General features: G+C 44.6%; 2 protein-coding genes across 2 annotated transcripts; one reads left to right on the top strand and one right to left on the bottom strand.

The window, feature by feature from the left end:
- Positions 1–10,208: 10,208 nt before the first annotated feature.
- Positions 10,209–13,446, top strand: LOC125508716 (calcium uniporter protein 1, mitochondrial-like). The gene is made up of 2 exons (XM_048673499.2): positions 10,209–10,709; positions 12,783–13,446. The coding sequence occupies exons 1-2, from the start codon at positions 10,377–10,379 to the stop codon at positions 13,236–13,238; spliced, it is 789 nt and encodes a 262-aa protein (XP_048529456.1). The 5' UTR covers positions 10,209–10,376; the 3' UTR covers positions 13,239–13,446.
- Positions 13,447–13,744: 298 nt separating this feature from the next.
- LOC125508715 (putative galacturonosyltransferase 7) lies at positions 13,745–19,361 on the bottom strand. The gene is made up of 9 exons (XM_048673498.2): positions 18,887–19,361; positions 18,751–18,791; positions 18,572–18,631; positions 17,813–17,960; positions 17,583–17,632; positions 16,451–16,746; positions 15,398–15,755; positions 14,765–15,316; positions 13,745–14,551 (listed from the first exon to the last, which is right to left on the bottom strand). The coding sequence occupies exons 1-9, from the start codon at positions 19,041–19,043 to the stop codon at positions 14,282–14,284; spliced, it is 1,932 nt and encodes a 643-aa protein (XP_048529455.1). The 5' UTR covers positions 19,044–19,361; the 3' UTR covers positions 13,745–14,281.
- Positions 19,362–20,231: the final 870 nt, after the last annotated feature.

The raw sequence follows: 20,231 nt of genomic DNA, 5'->3' as shown, positions 1-20,231 counted from the left end.
ATTGGCATTGAACTTTCGTTCAAAACCAACACCTTGATTCTTCCGGTGTCTTCCTTGCTTGCGTACAATTTCCTCAAATTGCTTACTTCCGGCAAGGCTCTTGTACACACCTTTCTCTATAATTCCATTCAATAAGCTATTTTCTTTCTCAAGTGTAACTTGGCTAAGAGAATCATTAGTGGAGTCAAGAGAACTACTAGAAGCAACATCATTGAGATTAGCATGATTATTGTTACTACTAGAAGAAGAATCTTTATTACTCTTGTTGCTAGATTTAACTTGTGGCATGTAAGTAGACAAAAGTAAACGCTTGGCAATGTAAGAAGAACTTTTCTTGCGAAGATCATCATTGTTCGCCTTTAAGAACTCATGCTCTTGCTCAAGGTTGAGCTTTTCAAAGCGTAGCTTCTCATGAGTCTTTAAAAGCTCTCGATGATTTTCCAAGGTAGTTTCATGAGCTAACTTAAGAGTGTTTAGCTCTTTAGCTAGACGCTCGATCTCCTTCTTATCATCGTCATTCGTTTTGTCTTGATTAGCATGATTAATAAGAAGTTCATCATAGTTTTCATCACTATAATTGTCAACAAGTAAATCATCATCACCTAGCAAGTCATCTTCATCACTATTGAAATCAACATACTCGAGGTGTGATACCTTTGGGCCTTTAGCCATGAAGCATCTTCCACTTCCTTCATTTGGCGACTCAAATATGTCGTAGGAGTTGGTTGACACAAGTGCTAGACCGGCAACACCTTCATCTTGAGTATATTCCGAGTCGGAGTGATAACTTCTCTCGGAGTGATCCTCGGAGTCGGAGCCGGATACCCATTCACTAATGTGAGCTTGATGTCTTCGTTTTGTGTAGCCCCTTGATGATTTGTCCTTCCTTTCTGAATCCTTGCTTCTCTGTGATGTTCTTCGTTCATAACGGTCATCTCTACTCCTTCTTTCTCTTGGTGGTGATTCTTCTCTCCTGCTCCTTCTTTTGGGAGAACCTTCTCTTCTTTTGTAGGGAGCCGTACACTCATTGGAGCAGTGTCCGGGTCTTCCACAATTATAGCAATTACATTCACGACTTGAAGATCTTTTGTCATTGTAGGACCTTGACTTGGAACTTCTTTCCTTGCTTCTAATCTTGTAGAACTTGTTGAAGTTATTCACCATTAGGCCCAATTCTTCATTGAAGTTCTGTTTCTCACTTGATGATGTGGGAGCATCACATGAGGCTTTGTAAGCACCACTTGACTTGTTGTGAAGCTCTTCCTTATCCTTGAGTGACATCTCATGAGCAACAATCCTTCCAATGACTTCCGTCGGCTTGAGATCTTTGTAATTGGGCATCATTTGGATCAATGTGCACACGGTATCATATTTTCCATCCAAGGCTCTTAGGATCTTCCCGATGATGAATCTATTGGTCATCTCTTCACTTCCTAAGCCGGCGATCTCATTTGTGGTGAGATCAAGCCTAGAGTACATTTTAACGACACCTTCACCATACTTCATTTTGACCTTGTCAAGTTGACTTTGACGCACATCCAATTTGGATTCCTTGATGGAGTCGGTACCTTCATGCATATCAATCAAAGTATCCCAAATTTCCTTTGCATTCTCAAGATGGCTGATTTTGTTGAATTCTTCGGGGCACAAACCTTTGAAGAGAATATCACAAGCTTGAGCATTGTATTGCAGCATCTTCACCTCTTCCGCGCTAGCCTCACGGTTCGGTTCCCTCCCATCAAAGAATTCACCTTGCAAGCCAATACACCCAATATCCCAAAGAGCGGGGTTATGTCCAAGAATATGCATTTTCATCTTATGCTTCCAACTAGCAAAATTAGTACCATCAAAATAAGGACCTCTACGGTGGTAATTTCCCTCACTAGACGCCATACTCTCCTGGGTTGTGAAACCAAGGCTATGATCACCAAAGCTATGGAAATAAAGGCAAATGGAGATCAAATCTCTGATACCACTTGTAGGATCGAAAGTATGTGTAGAGGGGGGGGGGTGATTAGACTACTTGACCAAATAAAAATCTAGTCTTTTCCCAATTTTAATCTTGGCAGATTTTAGCAACTTAGCACAAGTCGAGCAAACAACCTACACATGCAATTCTAAGAGTATAGCAGCGGAATGTAAAGCAATTGCATATGAAGGTAAAGGGAAGAGTTTGGAGGGAGCAAACGCAATGTAGACACGGAGATTTTTGGCGTGCTTCCGATAGGTGGTGCTATCATACATCTACGTTGATGGAGACTTCAACCCACGAAGGGTAACGATTGCGTGAGTCCACGGAGGGCTCCACCCACGAAGGGTCCACGAAGAAGCAACCTTGTATATCCCACCATGGCCATCGCCCATGAAGGACTTGCCTCACTAGGGTATATCTTCATGAGGTAGGCGATCTCCTTGCCCGTACAAACTCTTTGGTTCAACTCCACAATCTTGACGGAGGCTCCCAAGTGACACCTAACCAATCTAGGAGCCACCACTCTCCAAGAGGTAATAGATGGTGTGTTGATGATGAACTCCTTGCTCTTGTGCTTCAAATGATAGTCTCCCCAATACTCAACTCTCTCTCTCTCTCATAGGATTGGATTTGGTAGAAAGATGATTTGAGTGGAAAGCAACTTGGGGAAGGCTAGAGATCAAGATTTATGTGGTTGGCATGGAATATCTTGACCTCAACACAAGTGTAGGTGGTTCTCTCTCAGAAAATGTATGTTGGAAGTGTAGGCATGTTCTGATGGCTCTCTCCTCGAATAAAGAGTGGGTGGTGGGGTATATATAGCCTCCACACAAAATCTAACCGTTACACACAAATCACCAAACTCGGTGGGACCAAATCATACAACTCGGTCAGACCGATTTAGTTCATAATGTGACCGTTAGGTTTTTCGGTGGGACCGACATGTCAACTCGGTGGGACCGATATCATTAGGGTTAGGGCATAACGTAATCTCGGTGAGACTGATTACACAAACTCGGTGAAACCAATTTTGGTAATAGACTAACCAGTGAGTTGGTCAGGCAATCTCGGTGGGACCGATTCGCTCTCTAGGTAGAACCGAAACGTTACGAAAGGGAAATAGAGAGTTTGCATTGCAATCTCGGTGGGACCGACCACTCATGTCGGTTGGACCGAAACGTTACGAAAGGGAAACAGAGAGATTACAGTCCCATCTCGGTGAGACCGAGATCCCTATCGGTGGGACCGAAAAGACTAGGGTTTGTGGCAGTGGCTATGTCAAGTGAACTCGGTGGCGCCGGATAGATCAAATCGGTGGGGCCGAGTTTGACTTTTGGTTTGGGATATATTTGGATATGAGAGAGTGGTTGAGGGTTGTGGAGCATATCACTAAGCACTTTGAGCAAGAACCTCATTAAGCAACACCTCATCCCCTCTTAATAGTATTGGCTTTTCCTATGGACTCAATGTGATCTTGGATCACTAAAAATGAAATGTAGAGTCTTGTGCTTTGAGCTTGAGCCAATTCTTTTGTCCTTAGCATTTTGAGGGGTCCACTTTCTAATCCATGCCATGCCAATCATTGAGCTTTTCCTGAAATATTTATCTTCAAGTAGCATTATCTCAATGTGCTATATGTTGTTAGGAATTACCAAAACCACCCGGGGATAGTTGCACTTTCAATCTCCCCCTTTCTGGTAATTGATGACAACATATAGATCAAAGCTTCGACAAATGATTATAGGATTTAAAAACATCGCCGTTTTGAGAAGTATGTGATAAGCAAGAGCTCCCCCTAAATTTGTGCATTATTTAAAATTTGCTTTTGAATGCAAATGCACAATCGATTAGGATCATGGGTTACTCTTTTATGTCACATTCATCTTGGTGGAGCGCTCAAAATGATAGAAATTAAAAGCATGCACTCATCACCAAGCAAGTGAATGATCATATATGGAATGTAAAGGATAGCATCATTCAACCAAACATTAATGTAGCATATGATCAACCACATGATCATATAAGTATCTCACAAGGACATAAGGTATCTCACACAAGCACACAATAAAAGTAGTTCAACCAAAATAGCACGAGAGATAAAAAGCAAGACACTCTCTCTCGAAGCCTATGATCTATACATTTTTCTCCCCCTTTGGCAACAAGTTACAAAAAGTTTGAAAATGCATAGTGCTATACGTCTCTCAGGCTTGGTCTTCGGGAGGAGGTGTGGATACAACTCCAAGGACGAAGGCTTACGATGAAGTAGTTGGAGCTGCTGGAGTGGGTGCTAGAGGTGGCACTGGAGCTGTAGCTGCTGGTGCTGACACTGAAGCTCTAGCATCTGAGACTGGCACTGCAGCAGACCTTGGACCTCGTGGCACACGCTTGAAAGCATCAGTGGTTGCTTTTCCTCTCCTCTCCTCTTCTTCCTCCTGAATCTGCTCAACTGCAGTCTGAATTTCAGTCACCTTCATATCAAGATCATAGAATTTTGTTTCCACAATCCTCTCCAGGCTCTCCTGATTCTTAGTCAGGGTGGCCAATCCCTTCTCAATCCTCAGTGTAGCTTGAATCAGATATCCAAGCTGATATTGCTTGCTCTTCAGGAATACTTGAGATGCCTCTTCAGCAGTTGGCATCCTTGCAGCTTTCTCTGCCCTTGCCTTCTTTCTCTTCTCATGTGCTTGCACAAATGATGGATCTTCCTCAGTCATCAGAACGGTATTGTCTTCAAAAGCGGGATATATGGGTAGATGCTCCTTGTCTAGCAAATAAGTTCCTGTGCCCATCTTAGAGTTGATGAGCCCCTGAATGTGTGCAGCATACCCACGACTTCTCTTCTGGTCAGCAGCAGTCCTCTTGATTGTTTCTACCATTAAGCTCATAACCTTGAACTTCTGAGGGACATCAAACAATTGGAGCAGATTCATAGAATGCCCTCTGATCATCTTGTGATCTCCTGACTTGGGTAGCAGAGTGTGCCTCAAGTTCCAGTTGATCGTAGGCAGACCAGACAACAAGAAATGTACATATCCAAGCTTGTGAGTTTCCAAAGCCTTGTCCGGGATCTCCTTGTACATGTTTGCCATGGAGTTGTGGTCTTTCTTCTTCTTGGCATATACATCCAAGTCATCTTCATGCTCTGCAGGGGCATTGATCAGCTTAGCCCATTCATCAACTATGGACTGGTACCTGGTACCCTCAGACATCCAAACTATCCTCCCGTCTGGATAGAAGTGGGCAGTGGAGTAGAACTGCATGATCAACTCATCATCCCACTTGGTGAGATTTTGTCCAACGAATTCATCAACTCCACATGCCTTAAAGCTGTCATACACTCCAGGGAAGTGATCTTCATTTTCCTGGATGAACTCCCAGTCCACCCATTTCATGTCACACACTATGGGCCTCTTGTCAAGCAGAATGGTTTCATAGAAATCTTGTTGTTCCTTTGTATGGAACCTATAATCCACAGCAGTTCTCCTCCTGACAGCATATGGGTCAGACTATCTCCATAACCTCAATCCTGCATCTTTCGTGATGTGCATGTCCTCAGCGACTGGATGAGCATCATTATGGTCAGGAATTCTGGGCTTCAACTTCCGCAAAACATGGGATTCATCATCCTCTTCTTTAGCTTCAGGCACTGGGGCCTTGTTCTTTTCCTCTTAATAGCAAGAACCTCATTAAGCCACACCTCATCCCCTCTTATTAGTATTGGCTTTTCCTATGGACTCAATGTGATCTTGGATCACTAAAAATGAAATGTAGAGTCTTGTGCTTTGAGCTTGAGCCAATTCTTTTGTCTTTCGCATTTTGAGGGGTCCACTTTCTAATCCATGCCATGCCAATCATTGAGCTTTTCCTGAAATATTTATCTTCAAGTAGCATTAGCTCTATGATCTATATGTTGTTAGGAATTACCAAAACCACCCGGGGATAGTTGCACTTTCAAACGCTTCCGCTTTCGGTCTACGAGGGTACGTGGACACACTCTCCCCCTCTCGTTGCTATGCATCTCCTAGATAGATCTTGCGTGAGCGTAGGATTTTTTTTTGAAATTGCATGCTACGTTTCCCAACACCTGCAACATAGGCCACCACAAAAACATTTGTATCATCTGTTGTAGAAATTAGTTCCAGAATAAAAGGAGAAACTACAAGCAATTGTTTGGGCAACTATAGAGTTAAACAGAGGCAACTTATATATATTCATTATTGTCAAAAAGTTTCTATTTCCTTTTTCTTCTACCCTTTATGTTTCTAGCAGTATGACACCCATATATAGCAGCAAAGGTTTGTTTTATGTGATATGTGCTTTTACATTTATTGCTCCTTTTTCAACAGCAGGGAGTCGCAACGTTTGATCATGGAAAGAACATGCATCTGACGGAGAGCTTACTAGGGGGCAGAAGACCTATCTTTGGTGTAGTCTATACTCTTTTTGTTTTTTAGTGAGAACCATCTGCAATGTAGCAAAGTACATGAATGTGGGTTTTGTTCGAATCCTATTTTTTATGTGCTTGCCGTTTGTGTCTTGGCGAGAATGATAGTCAAATGCAAAAGTTGTGTTTCTAGCACATGCATATTACTACTACTGTTCTAACATGAGTTTTATGCTTTTTTCTACTTTATATACTTCATTTTTTTGGCCGATGCAAAATGCTCCTTAAAGCATAGGAGTTTTGCATGTGTTTTAGAAATAGAGTTGCCCAGTTCTATAGTCCTTATTATGCCCAGTTTTGCATGCGTTTAGAAATAGAGTTGCCCAGTTGTACATCGATATTTTTTCTACATATAGTTGTCTCAATGAATACACTATGGTTGCTTCATGTTTACAGAAATGGTATTTTGGGGGGCTTGCTAGTTTTGTACCATCTGTCTGCTAAACAACACATCAGTTGCCCTTTTTTTATACTAGAGTTGCCATTTTTTGGGCATCTGTATTTTTTTGACCTACACAGTTCATTACACCCCCAGCTGCTACATGCATACAATGAGGTTTTCCTGGGGTTTTCTTGGCTCAAAACAGTAGAGTAGTTGTTCAACATCACAATTGGGCTGGCATAATCAACATCCTGACACACACTACTAGGGAAAAGCTTATAGGTAGACGCTTACTAGTAGAGTGTGTTTATACCCCTCGCTACTGCTCCTTACTAGTAGCGCGGGTTTATAACCCTGGCTACTACTAAGTTGATAGTAGTAGTGCGTGTTTATAATCCTCGCTACTACTAAGTGGTCTCTACCGTTCCCTCGGGACAATGTCATAGTAATAGCGAGGGGTATAAACCCGCGCTACTACTAAGCTGATAGTAGTAGCGCGGGCTCATACCCCTCGCTACTACTAAGTACAGGGTTTTTTAATAGCCCTGAAATCCCCATCTCCTCCCCCAAATCTCTCCTCTCTTCCGTCATTCTCTCCTCTCTATCTCTATACGCTCTCACATGGACCTCTTGCCCATTCGCCCTCCTCCTCCATGGTGCCAAAAGAGGCCACCGTCTTGGGCCACCGGCGTCTAGGAGGCCGCTGCCTCGCGCCACCACGTCGGACCACCTCACCACCGGTGACCAACCCCACTGCTCCATCCATCTCCTTCCTCTCTCCCTTGGTTTTCTTTTTCTCTCTCTCCCTCTGGTTTGACTCACCCTCCCATGTCCATGCCCGTGCAGGTCGACACCATGGACGACCAGGAGCTATCTGGCATGGTCAGGAAGAGGAGCCCCACGCCGCTGCCTTGCTCTTCCATAGAAACAGGCCCTCTCCAACAGCCATCGCCAGTTCTGGTCTGCCGCTGGGCGCTCATGCCTCCAGCGACCCCAACCGTCGCTGGATCGAACCACCGGTGCCATTGAAAACACGCACGAGATCGAGATTTTTTTTGTTTTTGAAAGTAATAGTAGTAGTGCGGGGTATAAGACCCACTACAGATAATTAGTAGTAGCACGGGTGGCACCCGCGCTACTACTACTAGTTAGCTGTAGTGTCGTAGTAGTAGCGCCGACACCCGCGCTACTACTAGCTATTTATCCCGCGCTACTACTAGGCTTTTCCCTAGTAGTGACACATCATCTTCTAGACAACACCGAAGTTGCCCAATTTTGGTACTAGAGTTGTCCCTTCTTTTATCTAGTGTTGCTTTTTTTTGCCTAACTACAGTTGTACATCAAGGTACGCAATGCATTATACATAGTTGCCACATGCATACAGTAGGGTTGCCTAAAAGCAGTCGACCAAACGCTCTTGGGTTTTCACCAAAGCAAAAAAAACAGTTGATGTCTCAAAACTGGCACAACCAGGGTGGCTGAGCAAGCAATACATGATCGAAGAGCAAAAGAGGAGGCAGGGTTGGGGGGAGCAGGTGCTTACCTATTTGGGGGGAGGTAGGCTCTCTTTTCGTTCTCCAGATCTGATTTCCAGGAAGAAAGCAGGAGGAAGGAGGGGTCCCTGTATGTGTTTCTTCTCCCTCAAGACGTCATTGTTGTGGAAGGCAACCTGTCCTTGTTCTCCAGATCTGTTTCGAAGGAAGAAATGAGGAGCAGGGAGGAGGAAGGGGTTCCCTGCATGTTCTTGGTCTTCAAGTAAGAGAGGAGGGAGAGAGGAAGCGTGGGATCAGAGTGGGGGTGGGTGAGGGGACCAGGCGGGGGCTGGGAGAAACACGTGAAGCGCTAACGAGAGGTCCAGGGCGCTAGATCAGGTGCGTGCGGGGCGCGTTTCCTTTTCTCGGTTGTCCTGACGCGGCGCGCGGTTGGGCTTTCCTTTTCGGGAGGGCGCTCGGGCACCAGGTAGCCAGGTCCATACAAAGATATACAGGGTATATGAAAAAAGAGTTGACATGTGTCGAAGAAAAAGAAAAATAACAAATGAAAACTAAGAAAAGAACAAAGAAAAATGAAGAAAAAATAAAAAAACTGAAAAAGGAAAAAACAAAAAACAAAAATCAATTCAAAATAATGAAAGGAAGAACCCCCTGAAGAAAACCGACGTAAACTGTAAAGAAGGCACATAGAAAAGGAAAGAAACCATGAAAATCAAAGAAACCCAATAAAAACCGTAAGAAACACAAAAAGAAAGAGAAAAAACTAGCTTGTCTGAAAATGAAAGAAAACCTGTAAAAACACTAAAAACACAAAAAAGAAAGTCTTAAAATCGGATCTGTCCAGCTAGTGTACAGCAGCAGAAGAAAACCCAACCAACCGAGCGAGCAAAAATAGTGACGGATCGAGCGAAACACGGTAATGGGCCGGATCATAAGCGCCAGCGGCGAGTAAGAGCTACATCTCGCAGTAGGTGAGATATAGCTCTGTCGTGATTTACAATTCAAGATAAGATCGTTGAATGTAATTGGTCTTGTAAGGGAGTGGCAGTCTGCTCCAAATGGGGATGTAAGCTGAATAACGATTTTAGTTTCCCTTTTACTTTTGGTGGAGATGACAGTGGACGCTCTCCCACCATCTTCCCTGTGATGTAACTTGAACACTGGTTGGTTTCTGGTTTCTTTCAATGGAATGGAACCGGGGGTGTGAGCCCCTTTTCTTCGGAAAAAAAAAGATCGTTGAATGATCTGTTGGGCTGTTTAGGAGTGCACCAATTCTTTCTGCACTTGGACGAAGTATTGATGGCCTCCTCTCTGTTCTGATTTTATATGCTGTGTTTCCCCTTTTAAAAACTAGTAAATGCGTACGTGTAATTCACGGTGATATTGAAAGAAAAATTAATTGTACGCTGATTTTATGTTGACGTCAATTACGAGATAATTTTATGATTATCACGTGCATTGATATTTGATATGATATTAATTGCACATTAAATATATTAAGCGCTCACCATAAAAGTAATTTAGGTCATTAAATTGCCATGATTTGATGGCCACGATTAATTGATATAGATATAGATATGAACAGGACATGTGTAGACATTATCGGTATAGATGCAACCTCCCCCGCAAAAAAAAAGATGTAGATGCAGCCTGAGGGTATACCACATGCACATGACACACGCTCTCGAGCCGTGTAATCAAAACAAACGCGTTCAAATCACAACACGTCACACCACACGTAAGCCGCACCTTACATAGGAGTAACAAAAAACATTTGTATTTATGTGTATATAAGCGAGAAAAACGTGGGCAAAAATGGAAGAACCCGAAACAAAAAAGACGCTGGCAGGCGATGGCGCCCAAAAACTCCCAAACACGCCACGCACTTTCCTTTCCCTCTTTTGCAGATGGATTCTTTCCCCCGCCGTGAAGCCATCTCATCGCCACGTCGCGGACACAAGATCACAAGACATCGGATGGAGAGTGGAAAAGGTCCAAAACCCCACAAGTAGAAGCAGCTCGAGAGAGATCGATCGTCTTCCACTCCGCCTTACTCACGCTTCGCACGCAGCGCAGGCCTCGACCATGTGGCGCGCGGCCGCCTCCCGCCTCCGCGCGCATTGCCCGCCCGGCGCGCTCCGCCGCCTCTACTCGCCGCCGCCGCACCCACCGCGGGTGGACCCGCCGGTCACGGCGTCCGAGGCGAGGAGGCTGGTGCGGCTCGTCGGGGTCGAGGCGCTGAAGCGGCGGCTCCGGGACGGGCCCCGCGAGGCGATCGGCTACGGGGAGCTCCTCGACGCGTGCGTGGAGGCCGGGGCGGCGCGCACCCGCGACGACGCGGAGGGCCTCGCGCGGGCCATGGACGACGCCGGCGTCCTGCTGCTCTTCAGAGACAAGGCCTACCTCCACCCCGAGAAGGTCGCATCTTGTTTCTTCCTTTCTTTTCTTCCAAAAACCCTGCTGCTACTACCGCTGGTTTAAATTCTCTTCAGGCTCCATTTTGACATTTAAGGACACGAAATGGACATTCTTCAGGCACCTTTTCGTTTCTGAGATAGGCCTTCCGGAACCCGGGTGTCTAGGCACCCACTTATCACCACCGTCTGTACCATGTCCTGTAGCACAAATTCGATTAGCAGGTCCAGCAGTTTGTTAAGCGCGGGAGGATCGACAAATTTGAAATGAATCCAGGCCTTGGTCGCCTCGCAAGTCACAACTAATTAAATCTTGATCGATCACACGTGTGTTAGATTTACAGTAGCTATATGTAAGTCGCTTGAATTTAGAATTTGGGCCAGACGAATTTTGCGTGAAGGAAGAAACATATGGAGGAAAGGGAGAAGCTTGCCGGAAGGAAGGAAGAAGCTCGGCAGAGAACCCCTCTGGGTCTTATCTTAGGGTGATAGGTGACCCCACTATCTATCTTAGGGTGACTGACGATCCCATTAGCTATGTTAGGGGTGCGGGGGTGGTGCAGGTTCGCTGAAAAAAATTGGTCCATAGCCGGGGCTAGAGGAATGGCCGGGGGGTGGCGGTAGCACGACGATTGGCCGGCGGTTGAGGGGAGGGTGGGGCAACGAGGCTGGTGCGGGAGCGTTGCCGGCCGCGGGTGGTGGTGGTTGGCGGTTCAGCCGGTGGTCGTACTGTTTCGAGGTTGGAGATGAAGCCCTAGACGTTGGATTTTGATCCAGCGGTTGAGATAGAGAGTTAGAAATCGACTGACCCCTTTTAGATTTTCAGGCGCCCGTTAGATTTACCTTTAACATTCCTGCTAGTATCTCTGTTTAATTTTCCCATACCTGCAAATGATTTTCTAGTTGCAACCGGCCATAATTGTCATATTAGGAAATGTATGGATTAGGGTTGGTGCATTCCTGTTGCAAATGTTGTTTTGTTGGTGGACGAAGATTTTCTCATGTACATATTCAAGATTATATTCAAAATTGATTTCCATTGATTGAAAGGCCCCCGTGCGATTCCTTTCGAATCCAAATAAATCAACCAAATCAATCACATTATCCCATTACAGTTTGAGCGCATCGACTATTGTTATATAATTGTATTGTGCTGTATTAGTGCATCCGCGTCTTAGACGCTAAAGGTGAGAGAAATTGACTAGCATCAATGTTAAGGGATATGAAAAATGGTAGACGCTAATTAAGGTCAAGCTTGGCACCCAATACTAGACGCTAGGGATTTGGAGGCTCTTAGGATTCCACAATCAACTTGGTGGGTTAGCCTTAGCCAACCCAGGTTCGACTCTCACGTCTGACACATTACTTGTGTACTGGAAGTCCTCCTCCACACCTTAATAAACAAACTAATGTTGAACACTGCAAATTACTTACGATTGGGTTTAACTGAGAGGGAACAAAAGTAAGAAAAATCAAGATGTAGTTGGAATTTGTCGTAATTCATCAAACTAAAATGTTGTAGAAATAAGAGCAAGAGGTGTTCCTTTCCAGGCCTCCTGAACAGCAAGGACCTTCAGTCTTCACGTTCCCTGGTCACTGGCCGGTCAGAACCAAGATCATACGATGCTCTAATCCGTAAAGCGGATTCTTGTAATCCTATTTAGATGACGTCCAGGTCACTTATTGAAACATCTAAGCATCGACATGACATGAACTTTATTACTTTATATTCTTTGAGCCGTGAGCTATAAGCCCACAAAATCCTTAAATGTATCCACAAGGACTACACCATCATTATAGATTGTTTTTGTTGCTTCCAACTGTGGAGAAGCAACCGTTTTGGGCCTTTTTTTAGCTGAAAAAGTATTAATGATCACTCTACACCATCATTATAGATTTTGATTTTAACTTTTAATGCACAAGGCGCACAGAAGTCCTGGTTTCTGATCACAGAAATCAGGGGAAATCTCTGCTTGCTTCAGAGGAGGAAAACAGAACAAGAATCACAAAAAATGCAGCCGGGTCAATCTTTTTCAAGCTGAAGCTTGCACTGACGGACCGTATCGCCATTCTGCAGGTGGTGGACCTGGTGAGAAGGGCGGTGCCGCTGGCCCTGGAGGTGGAGGACGACCCAAGGAGAGAGGAGCTGAGGCAGCTCCAGGAGAAGAAGGACGGCATCGACAAGCTGGCGCACAGGCAGGTCCGGCGCATCCTCTGGTCCGGGCTGGGGCTGATCATGTCCCAGATCGGCCTCTTCTTCCGCCTCACCTTCTGGGAGCTCTCCTGGGACGTGATGGAGCCCATCGCCTTCTTCACCACCGCGTCCGGGCTGCTCGTCAGCTACACCTACTTCCTCGTGACATCGAGGGACCCGACGTACCAGGACTTCATGGAGAGGCTCTTCCTGTCCAGGAGGAGGAAGCTCTGCGCCAAGCACAGGTTCGACATGGAGAGGTACCTGGAGCTGCACAGGCTTTGCAAGTGCCCTCTCGAAGGCCACTATCCTCATGGCCCCAAGCTTCACAACTTGTAACGCCAGGGCTAGAATTTCCCAGCTGGACTCTCTGGATTGTGCAATAGGCAAATATATAGCTTCCAAAGTGTTCGCTGCATCTTTGCAGAAGTCACCAGTTACCTGCTAGATTAATCTTGCAGACATACTAAAGGCTAATCTCAGTGATGTGCCACTGTCATTATGCCATTATGGTTCTCTATGTTTTAAAGTTGAAAGCTACTTTCTCCGTCCCTAAATATAAGTCTTTTTAGACATTCCAATACGGACTACATACAGAGCAAAATGGATGAACCTACACTCTAAAATACATCTATATACATCCGTATGTAGTACCTATTGAAATCTTTAGAAAGTCTTATATTTAGAAACGGAGGGAGTACTACTTATATGAGTTCCTATCTGTATCAGATTTATGTTAAATGACCAGGCTGCAACCTTTCTGAGGAACAACCATGTGACATCTTAAATTTCCTTTACAAAACAGAATGGGGGTTGCACAGCACACAAGAAAAAAGAAAACCTCAAAACGCCACAAAAACACGACAGTGCTGACAAACATACATTTATGATGTCATCAACAGAGATCAACAATCCCATCCCATAATAACAAGCGAATTGCTGCAGGCCGAGGCATTTGTTCTCTGTACACGCCGTGTAGCACTGAACATCGGCGTCCCTCAGTGTAGCTCTTGCACATGGGCAAAAAGAATAGCACGAAAGAATTTGTACAAAAAATGATCAGCATAGAACTGCACTTTTGCGGTTCCAAGCTGCGCAAATGAAAAGACTCATCTGACTCTATAATAAACAGGTTTCATGCTGCTGTGCATCTGGCCTCCTAACTGTAGTGTTCTGGCAGGAAAGCATTTTAGCTTATTTTCCTTCTTGGAATCAACGCGGTGCCACCATGGTCACCGGAGGTGCACTTGATACATCATAAATACTGCATCCCATTTCTCCGAAAAAATATCCCTTTGTGGAAGCAAGTTCATGCTGTTTGCTGCTTCAAACTCCCACAAATGCAGACTGTGCAACGTGTGCTACGTCTCATGTCACTGCCATTAATGTATATTGCATTCTGCCATGAACCTCTCCCCATTAGTCATATACTTTCTCCAGTAGCTCTTGTAATCATGTATTGCCAAATCAAGCCAAGGTTTCATGACACCATTGTAGTGCAGAGTAGCCGCCTTTTCTATATCGACACGGCTAATTCCATAATCGTATCCAAGACCGGACTGAACCCATGAACCTTTCAAAGGATATATCAGGTCTTGAAAGGCAAGTAAACCTGTAGGGAGTGCTTCAAGTCTATGTGATACCGAACTATCCTGTTGGAACAACAAAAGTGAAGGTAATAATAAATACATCAGACAAGGTATGTTCTCTACAAATAATTATGACAAAGGATATCACAGGAAAAGGATAGTCCTAGCCATCTAGGATTTACCAGAAGAAACTACACGTTTTCCCATATGTCAACAAATTAATAGTATACAGTTTTCTTTCGATAGGATTGTAAGAGGAATGGCAAGTTTACTGACCTTCTGAAGTGATTGATCATGCAAGCTGGTAATGCCAAGATCTCTCCATTTCTCCAATTCAATTACATTCAGACCAGAGAACCACACGCATGAATCCGCGTCGAAATTGTTTTCCTCTACATAAGCTTTCAACTGACCTAATCTAACTCCACAGAACTGTACAGCACCTATTACTTTGTCTCCCATATTGAGGTTCCAAAGAGATGACAAGTCTTTCTGGACAATCATATCATCATCTAGAACAACTACTCTATTCAAGCTAGGAAGAAGATCAGGCAAGAGGAAATGTGAATGGCCAAAAACAGATATGTACTCAGTTTTCATCTGCCTCCGGAGAGGCTGAGAATGATTACGAAACGTGACACGAAATTCCTCTGTAGGCCATAATTGTTGCCTCTCAAGAGATTCAACATCCTTAGAGAGCTTGTTGTGATCCTCAATGTTAGTCACGTGGACATTAGCGTCCAAATATGAGTTCCTGTCAAACCAATGCTTCATTGCATAAAAATTCTGGGTGTCGGTGAATACATGGAAAACAACGCTGCCAGAATCCTGAAACATGTCGTAGGAAATACGTTAGCACTGAGACAAACTCCGCATAAGATTTTCAGCTATTTGGAAAGGACAGTATACCTTGGAGTTCATGGCTGTTGAATTGATAGTAGTCGAAGCTGCAAGTACATTCCTGGAGAACATTACATAGTGATAGAAGGCAGGGTCTTCAAATTTCTGCTTATTTAATAGCTCCCTCTGAGGAGATACAGATTTGAAATACTCTACTGTCAATCTCATGCTCAAACAATGGTGAGTTTTTGGCATAGTCTGGACCCCGAGATGATAGAGAAATGCACTCTGCCTTGTATGGAAATAAGCTTCATCTTCAGTTAGATCGAGTAGCTGCCTAAGTTTCCGCTCAACATTGGAGCAGCCTACTTCACAAGACTTGATTTTCTCAATTGTGCCTTCCATTTTCTCTAGCTTCTTTGTGAAACTGAAAACAGTAAGCAGCCATTAGCTGACAAATAATCAACAGAAAAAGTAAAGAAAAGTAAGGTCGTACATGCCATCATTTTCTATGTTGTATACTCCATTGCTTGATACAAGGAACTTTTTACATCACACAGTAATGAAGACATGATAGTTGCTACCTCTCAAATACATATTCTAAGTGATGCATGTACAAGAAAACATATATCATTACAGGGAGAAAACACTATATCCACATTTAGAGATGCATTCAGTAAAATTAACATCTTAATACCTCCATACAGATTCCACATGGCCATATACATGAGGGTTGGACATAGGTCATATTTCTTCGGGGTACCAGTCTGACTAGCAATAGGGTCAGCAAATATGTAGTATTTCCTCCGTCCCAAAATAAGTGTCTCAACCTTAGTACAACTTTGTACTAAAGTTAGTACAAAGTTGAGACACTTATGTTGGGATGGATGGAGTACAACATATAAAAAACGGGAAGCAGCCCTGAAATCGCTAATGCTCATTTTAGCCATTATGGAGTGTAATATATATTATAATCAGTTTAACAAATAATACTTTGGCATCTTGTTATGCAGAGGCCGGGTGTGAACTCTTTGTGGTTGTATCGCCTTGATGCGACCATTGAGTCAATTAAAATCCCTCTATTGAAAAAAGATAATATTTTAACACCAGGATAATACTCACAATGGTGGAAGATCAGCATCTGCAATGGTGTCACTGAGCATGCGTTCGTGTTCTTGGATATGTTGCTTCAACTCACGTGTAAATCTTTCCTGGTGCTTCAGTTTTGCAATACTAGGATAATAGGCTCTGGCCATAAACAGTTGATCTTTAAGCCTCTTCACAATAGCATCTTTCATCTCTTCCTTATGCTCAACAGACCAGAGGCAATAGCTTCCATATTCAAGTTCACAGGACTTGGGATTCTCCTCTTGTGCTACTTCCTGGCCTTGGCTCTCCTTCCCATCAACAGCAGTATCCTGTCAAAAAACAAATTCAGTGTTTTATGGTAGAAAACTAGAACAGTTCCAAATGGCTCACTAGTACAATCATACTGGACATTCAAGCAAAGATGAAAACATGTTGTGCCCCAATCTATTTAGAATTCATATCTCAGCCTTTTATGGTACCAGATCATTGCGTTGTTCGCCAGATTTGCTGCTTGATAACAATGGTTATTGCATTTGTCAAGAAATCTAAAGCATAATAATCAACCAGGGATCTGATGTACTCTCCACAGTAAATATGAAGTTCTTCAGTAATTTTTTTTATCATGGGACAAAATGTTAGTAAAATTTCTTTTTAACTAAACATCTTAGTAAAGGTGAAAAATGGAAATCATCCACCAAATTCCAGAGGGAGAACAGTTGTGCAGCAATGCAGACTACGGCAAAGGCGTTTATTTATTGCCACCTAACTGAAACACTCACGGTAGCAAAATATTTAATAGGCAGTTTTGAAGGTGCAAAACTTGCCCCCAATAAGACAGTCTGTAACTGTACCTATATATCTAGATTTAGAGCATGTTTAGCCCACAAAAACATGTACAAAATTATTGTTGGCGCCACACTGAGATGCAACAATGTTCTTACACATAGATTTAACATTTACCTTTGAAGAACTGAAAATCTTGTTGACTGTAAAACCCAATTGGTTAAGGCCTCAGAACAATAGCCGTACAAACACCATGATACTAACAGAATTAAGTAGTCACAGCCCATGTGTGGCATGATCTCTTCCTAATATTATTGGAAAGTGAAACGCAGACGACCTAAACAATTTGCCAACACAAGAGAAAATAAAAACTATCTCTTACCGTTGATCTCCATGACAAGTCCTTTAGTTGATACCTTTGTGTATGAGATCCTGAAACACCATTGCACACAGTAAGAAGGACATGGAGCCCGTGTACTAATCCAAGTCAACGTGATGGCATGCATTACCTCCGTCCCAAAATATAAGAACGTTTTTGACAGTAGCATAGTGTCAAAAACGTTCTTATATTTTGGGACGGAGGGAGTATTTATTTGATCCCGCATTTCTTACCTCTCTTTTTGGATGTGTCATTGTTTAGCTCAACAAAGGAGAAAGCATCCTTGATTTTTGATCTGGCAGCAAGATTCCTGGACTTTGATCTACTAGATTTCTCGCTGGAAATCCCGTTCGACCCCGAGGTTATCATTTTGGAAACATCCTGTTTATACAAGAGAAGAGGAGACTACTCATCAAATAGACAAATGAAGAGCTTTTTGAACTAAAACCGTAATGATTACTACAGCCAAGCCAACAAAAGCCAATTTGGCAGAAGTGATACCAAATAGATGAATCATTTGACTAGCTGTGAGAATTAGTACTGCAAACACAATTTGATTTACTCTATTTATTTTGGCATCACTTGTGATTTGCACAACACTGCGAGTGGGAAGTTTGCACCACTGAACGCCACATGTCGTGTAATCCCATAACATCATCAGAGACAAATGGTGTGATGCCACGCACCAGACCAGACCGGACCAGAATAGCAACCGTCCCCTCTCCTCACGAAGCAGGTAGGTGGCGAAGCCGTCAGCAAGCAGCCGACGTCCACGAAAACACGCACGCAAGCACACGCGCATTGCATGATTGAACCCCCTAATTACTACTATACGAATGTAATTTTTCTTTTTTTTTGTAGAAACCAGCAGGAAGAATCACCACAGAATTGGGAATGGTACTCAGAAAATCTGAATGCACAAAAATGTGATGCAAAGTTGCCATCTTTTCTGTCGGCAATCCAGTAGGGACGCGTAATTTAGGACAGTGCACCTTGAGCAGCTTGTGCCTCATGGCCCCATCAAGATGCTTGTGCTTCCCCAGCCCCAGTTCCTAAAGGCAACACAAACACAGCAGAGCAAAACCCGTCAGAAAATTCGCAAACTCCGGCAGCGAAAGAAAAAATGCAGCAACCGGAGGAGGAGGATGAATCCGAGTGCGGGAAATCTCACGGTGCTGATGACGACGGCCGCGCGCTCCTCCGATCCGTACCCTGCACACGCGCGCACAGAACAGAATCAGCACAGATCCGCGGAGGCAACTCAGGCTACGGAGGCAGACAGAGACAGGTAGAGGTTGTTTACTGACCGGTGCTGTGGAGGCCGAGGAGGAAGGCGAGCGGCAGGAGGACGGAGCAGAGCACCAGCGCCGGGACGGCGGCCGCCATGCCGGTGCAGCGGCGCTTGGCCGCCGTCGCCGCCGGCGGCGAAAGCGGCGCCAGGTGGTGGTGGTGGTGGCCCTTCATCCCTCGGCCCGGCTCGTCGTCGTCGGGTTGCCGCTGCGTGTGCGTGTGCGTGTGCGTGTGCTGGTGATTAGTTTTATATACACTTAGTCCCGCATTAAGCTAGGCGTGGTCGTGGAGGAGGCGGGGGAGGGGGAGGGGGAGGCGGAGGCGGTTTTCTTGGAGAGCGCTACGCGTAACTGATTGGCCGGCGCCCCGCGGTAGTGGCCAGACAACGCAAGACTTGAGACTTGAGAGTGGAGACTGTGGACTGTGGAGTGAGCAGCCGACCGCCTCCCTCTTCTTCTCTCTCGAGTTCCTTTCTCCCGCTATTCATCTTCTTTTTTGCTTTACCTTTGGACGCCACGCCCCTATCTTCTCTGCCTGCCCCCAGTCCCCGTGGGCCACTCGCTGTCAGGTAAATTTGGATTTTTATTAGAGAGAAAACTATGAGAAAGTGTGTGAACATGGATGGGGTTGGGTTGTTTCTTTTGACGGCACCATAATCATCAGATCAGTCAAAGCGCAGACACACTTCACCGTTTTTTTTAAAAAAAAGAAGAAGCACAGATAGGGCTTTAGTTACATGACCGACATTTTTGTAGTAGCAACATTTTTGTAGTACGTTCGACGCAGTAAATTAGGGCTTTAGTTACGTGACCGACTTTTATCTTCTTCTTTTGCGGTAGTAGGAAGAAAATCATCATTGTGGTCGCCAGTACTGTGGTACTCCTACTAGGTTGTGAATTGCCCATCCTCGAAAAGCAGGCTAACAAAATGGTTTCCCTGATTGATATTGCAAACAAAACAAAATGCCCCCCACGCATGCCACCTACTCCTACTCTTGTTCATGCCAGGGGCGACCACCCCAGGGGACCAAAATCAGAGGACGATCGATGGGGGCGGGCGTTGGCTGGTGCGTGCTGTCCGGTTTCAGCTGGAGGCAGATGCCATGCTCACAGGCAGCCAAGCTTCAGCGTCAAGCTAGCTGAGGGAGTCGAATCCGCATTTGCAATTGAGTTTCCTGTAAAGAGCCGGCGCGTCCAAAGCAGGTCGCGATCCCCGTCGCTTTCTCCGCGGATCTCCTCCCGTTTTTCGCTCCCCCTCCCTCCCTGCGTCCGCATGTGACCGTCCCATTTTCATCCATCTCTAGCTAAGCTAACCTACGGTTAGCGAGGCGTGAAGGTCAGCAGGGTTAATAAGAGAGTGTGT

This window comes from Triticum urartu, chromosome 5A (assembly GCF_056163025.1).
Source record: "Triticum urartu cultivar PI428250 chromosome 5A, HENAU_Tu73, whole genome shotgun sequence".
Taxonomy (NCBI): domain Eukaryota; kingdom Viridiplantae; phylum Streptophyta; class Magnoliopsida; order Poales; family Poaceae; genus Triticum; species Triticum urartu.
This window is presented reverse-complemented; position numbering and strand designations above follow the sequence as displayed.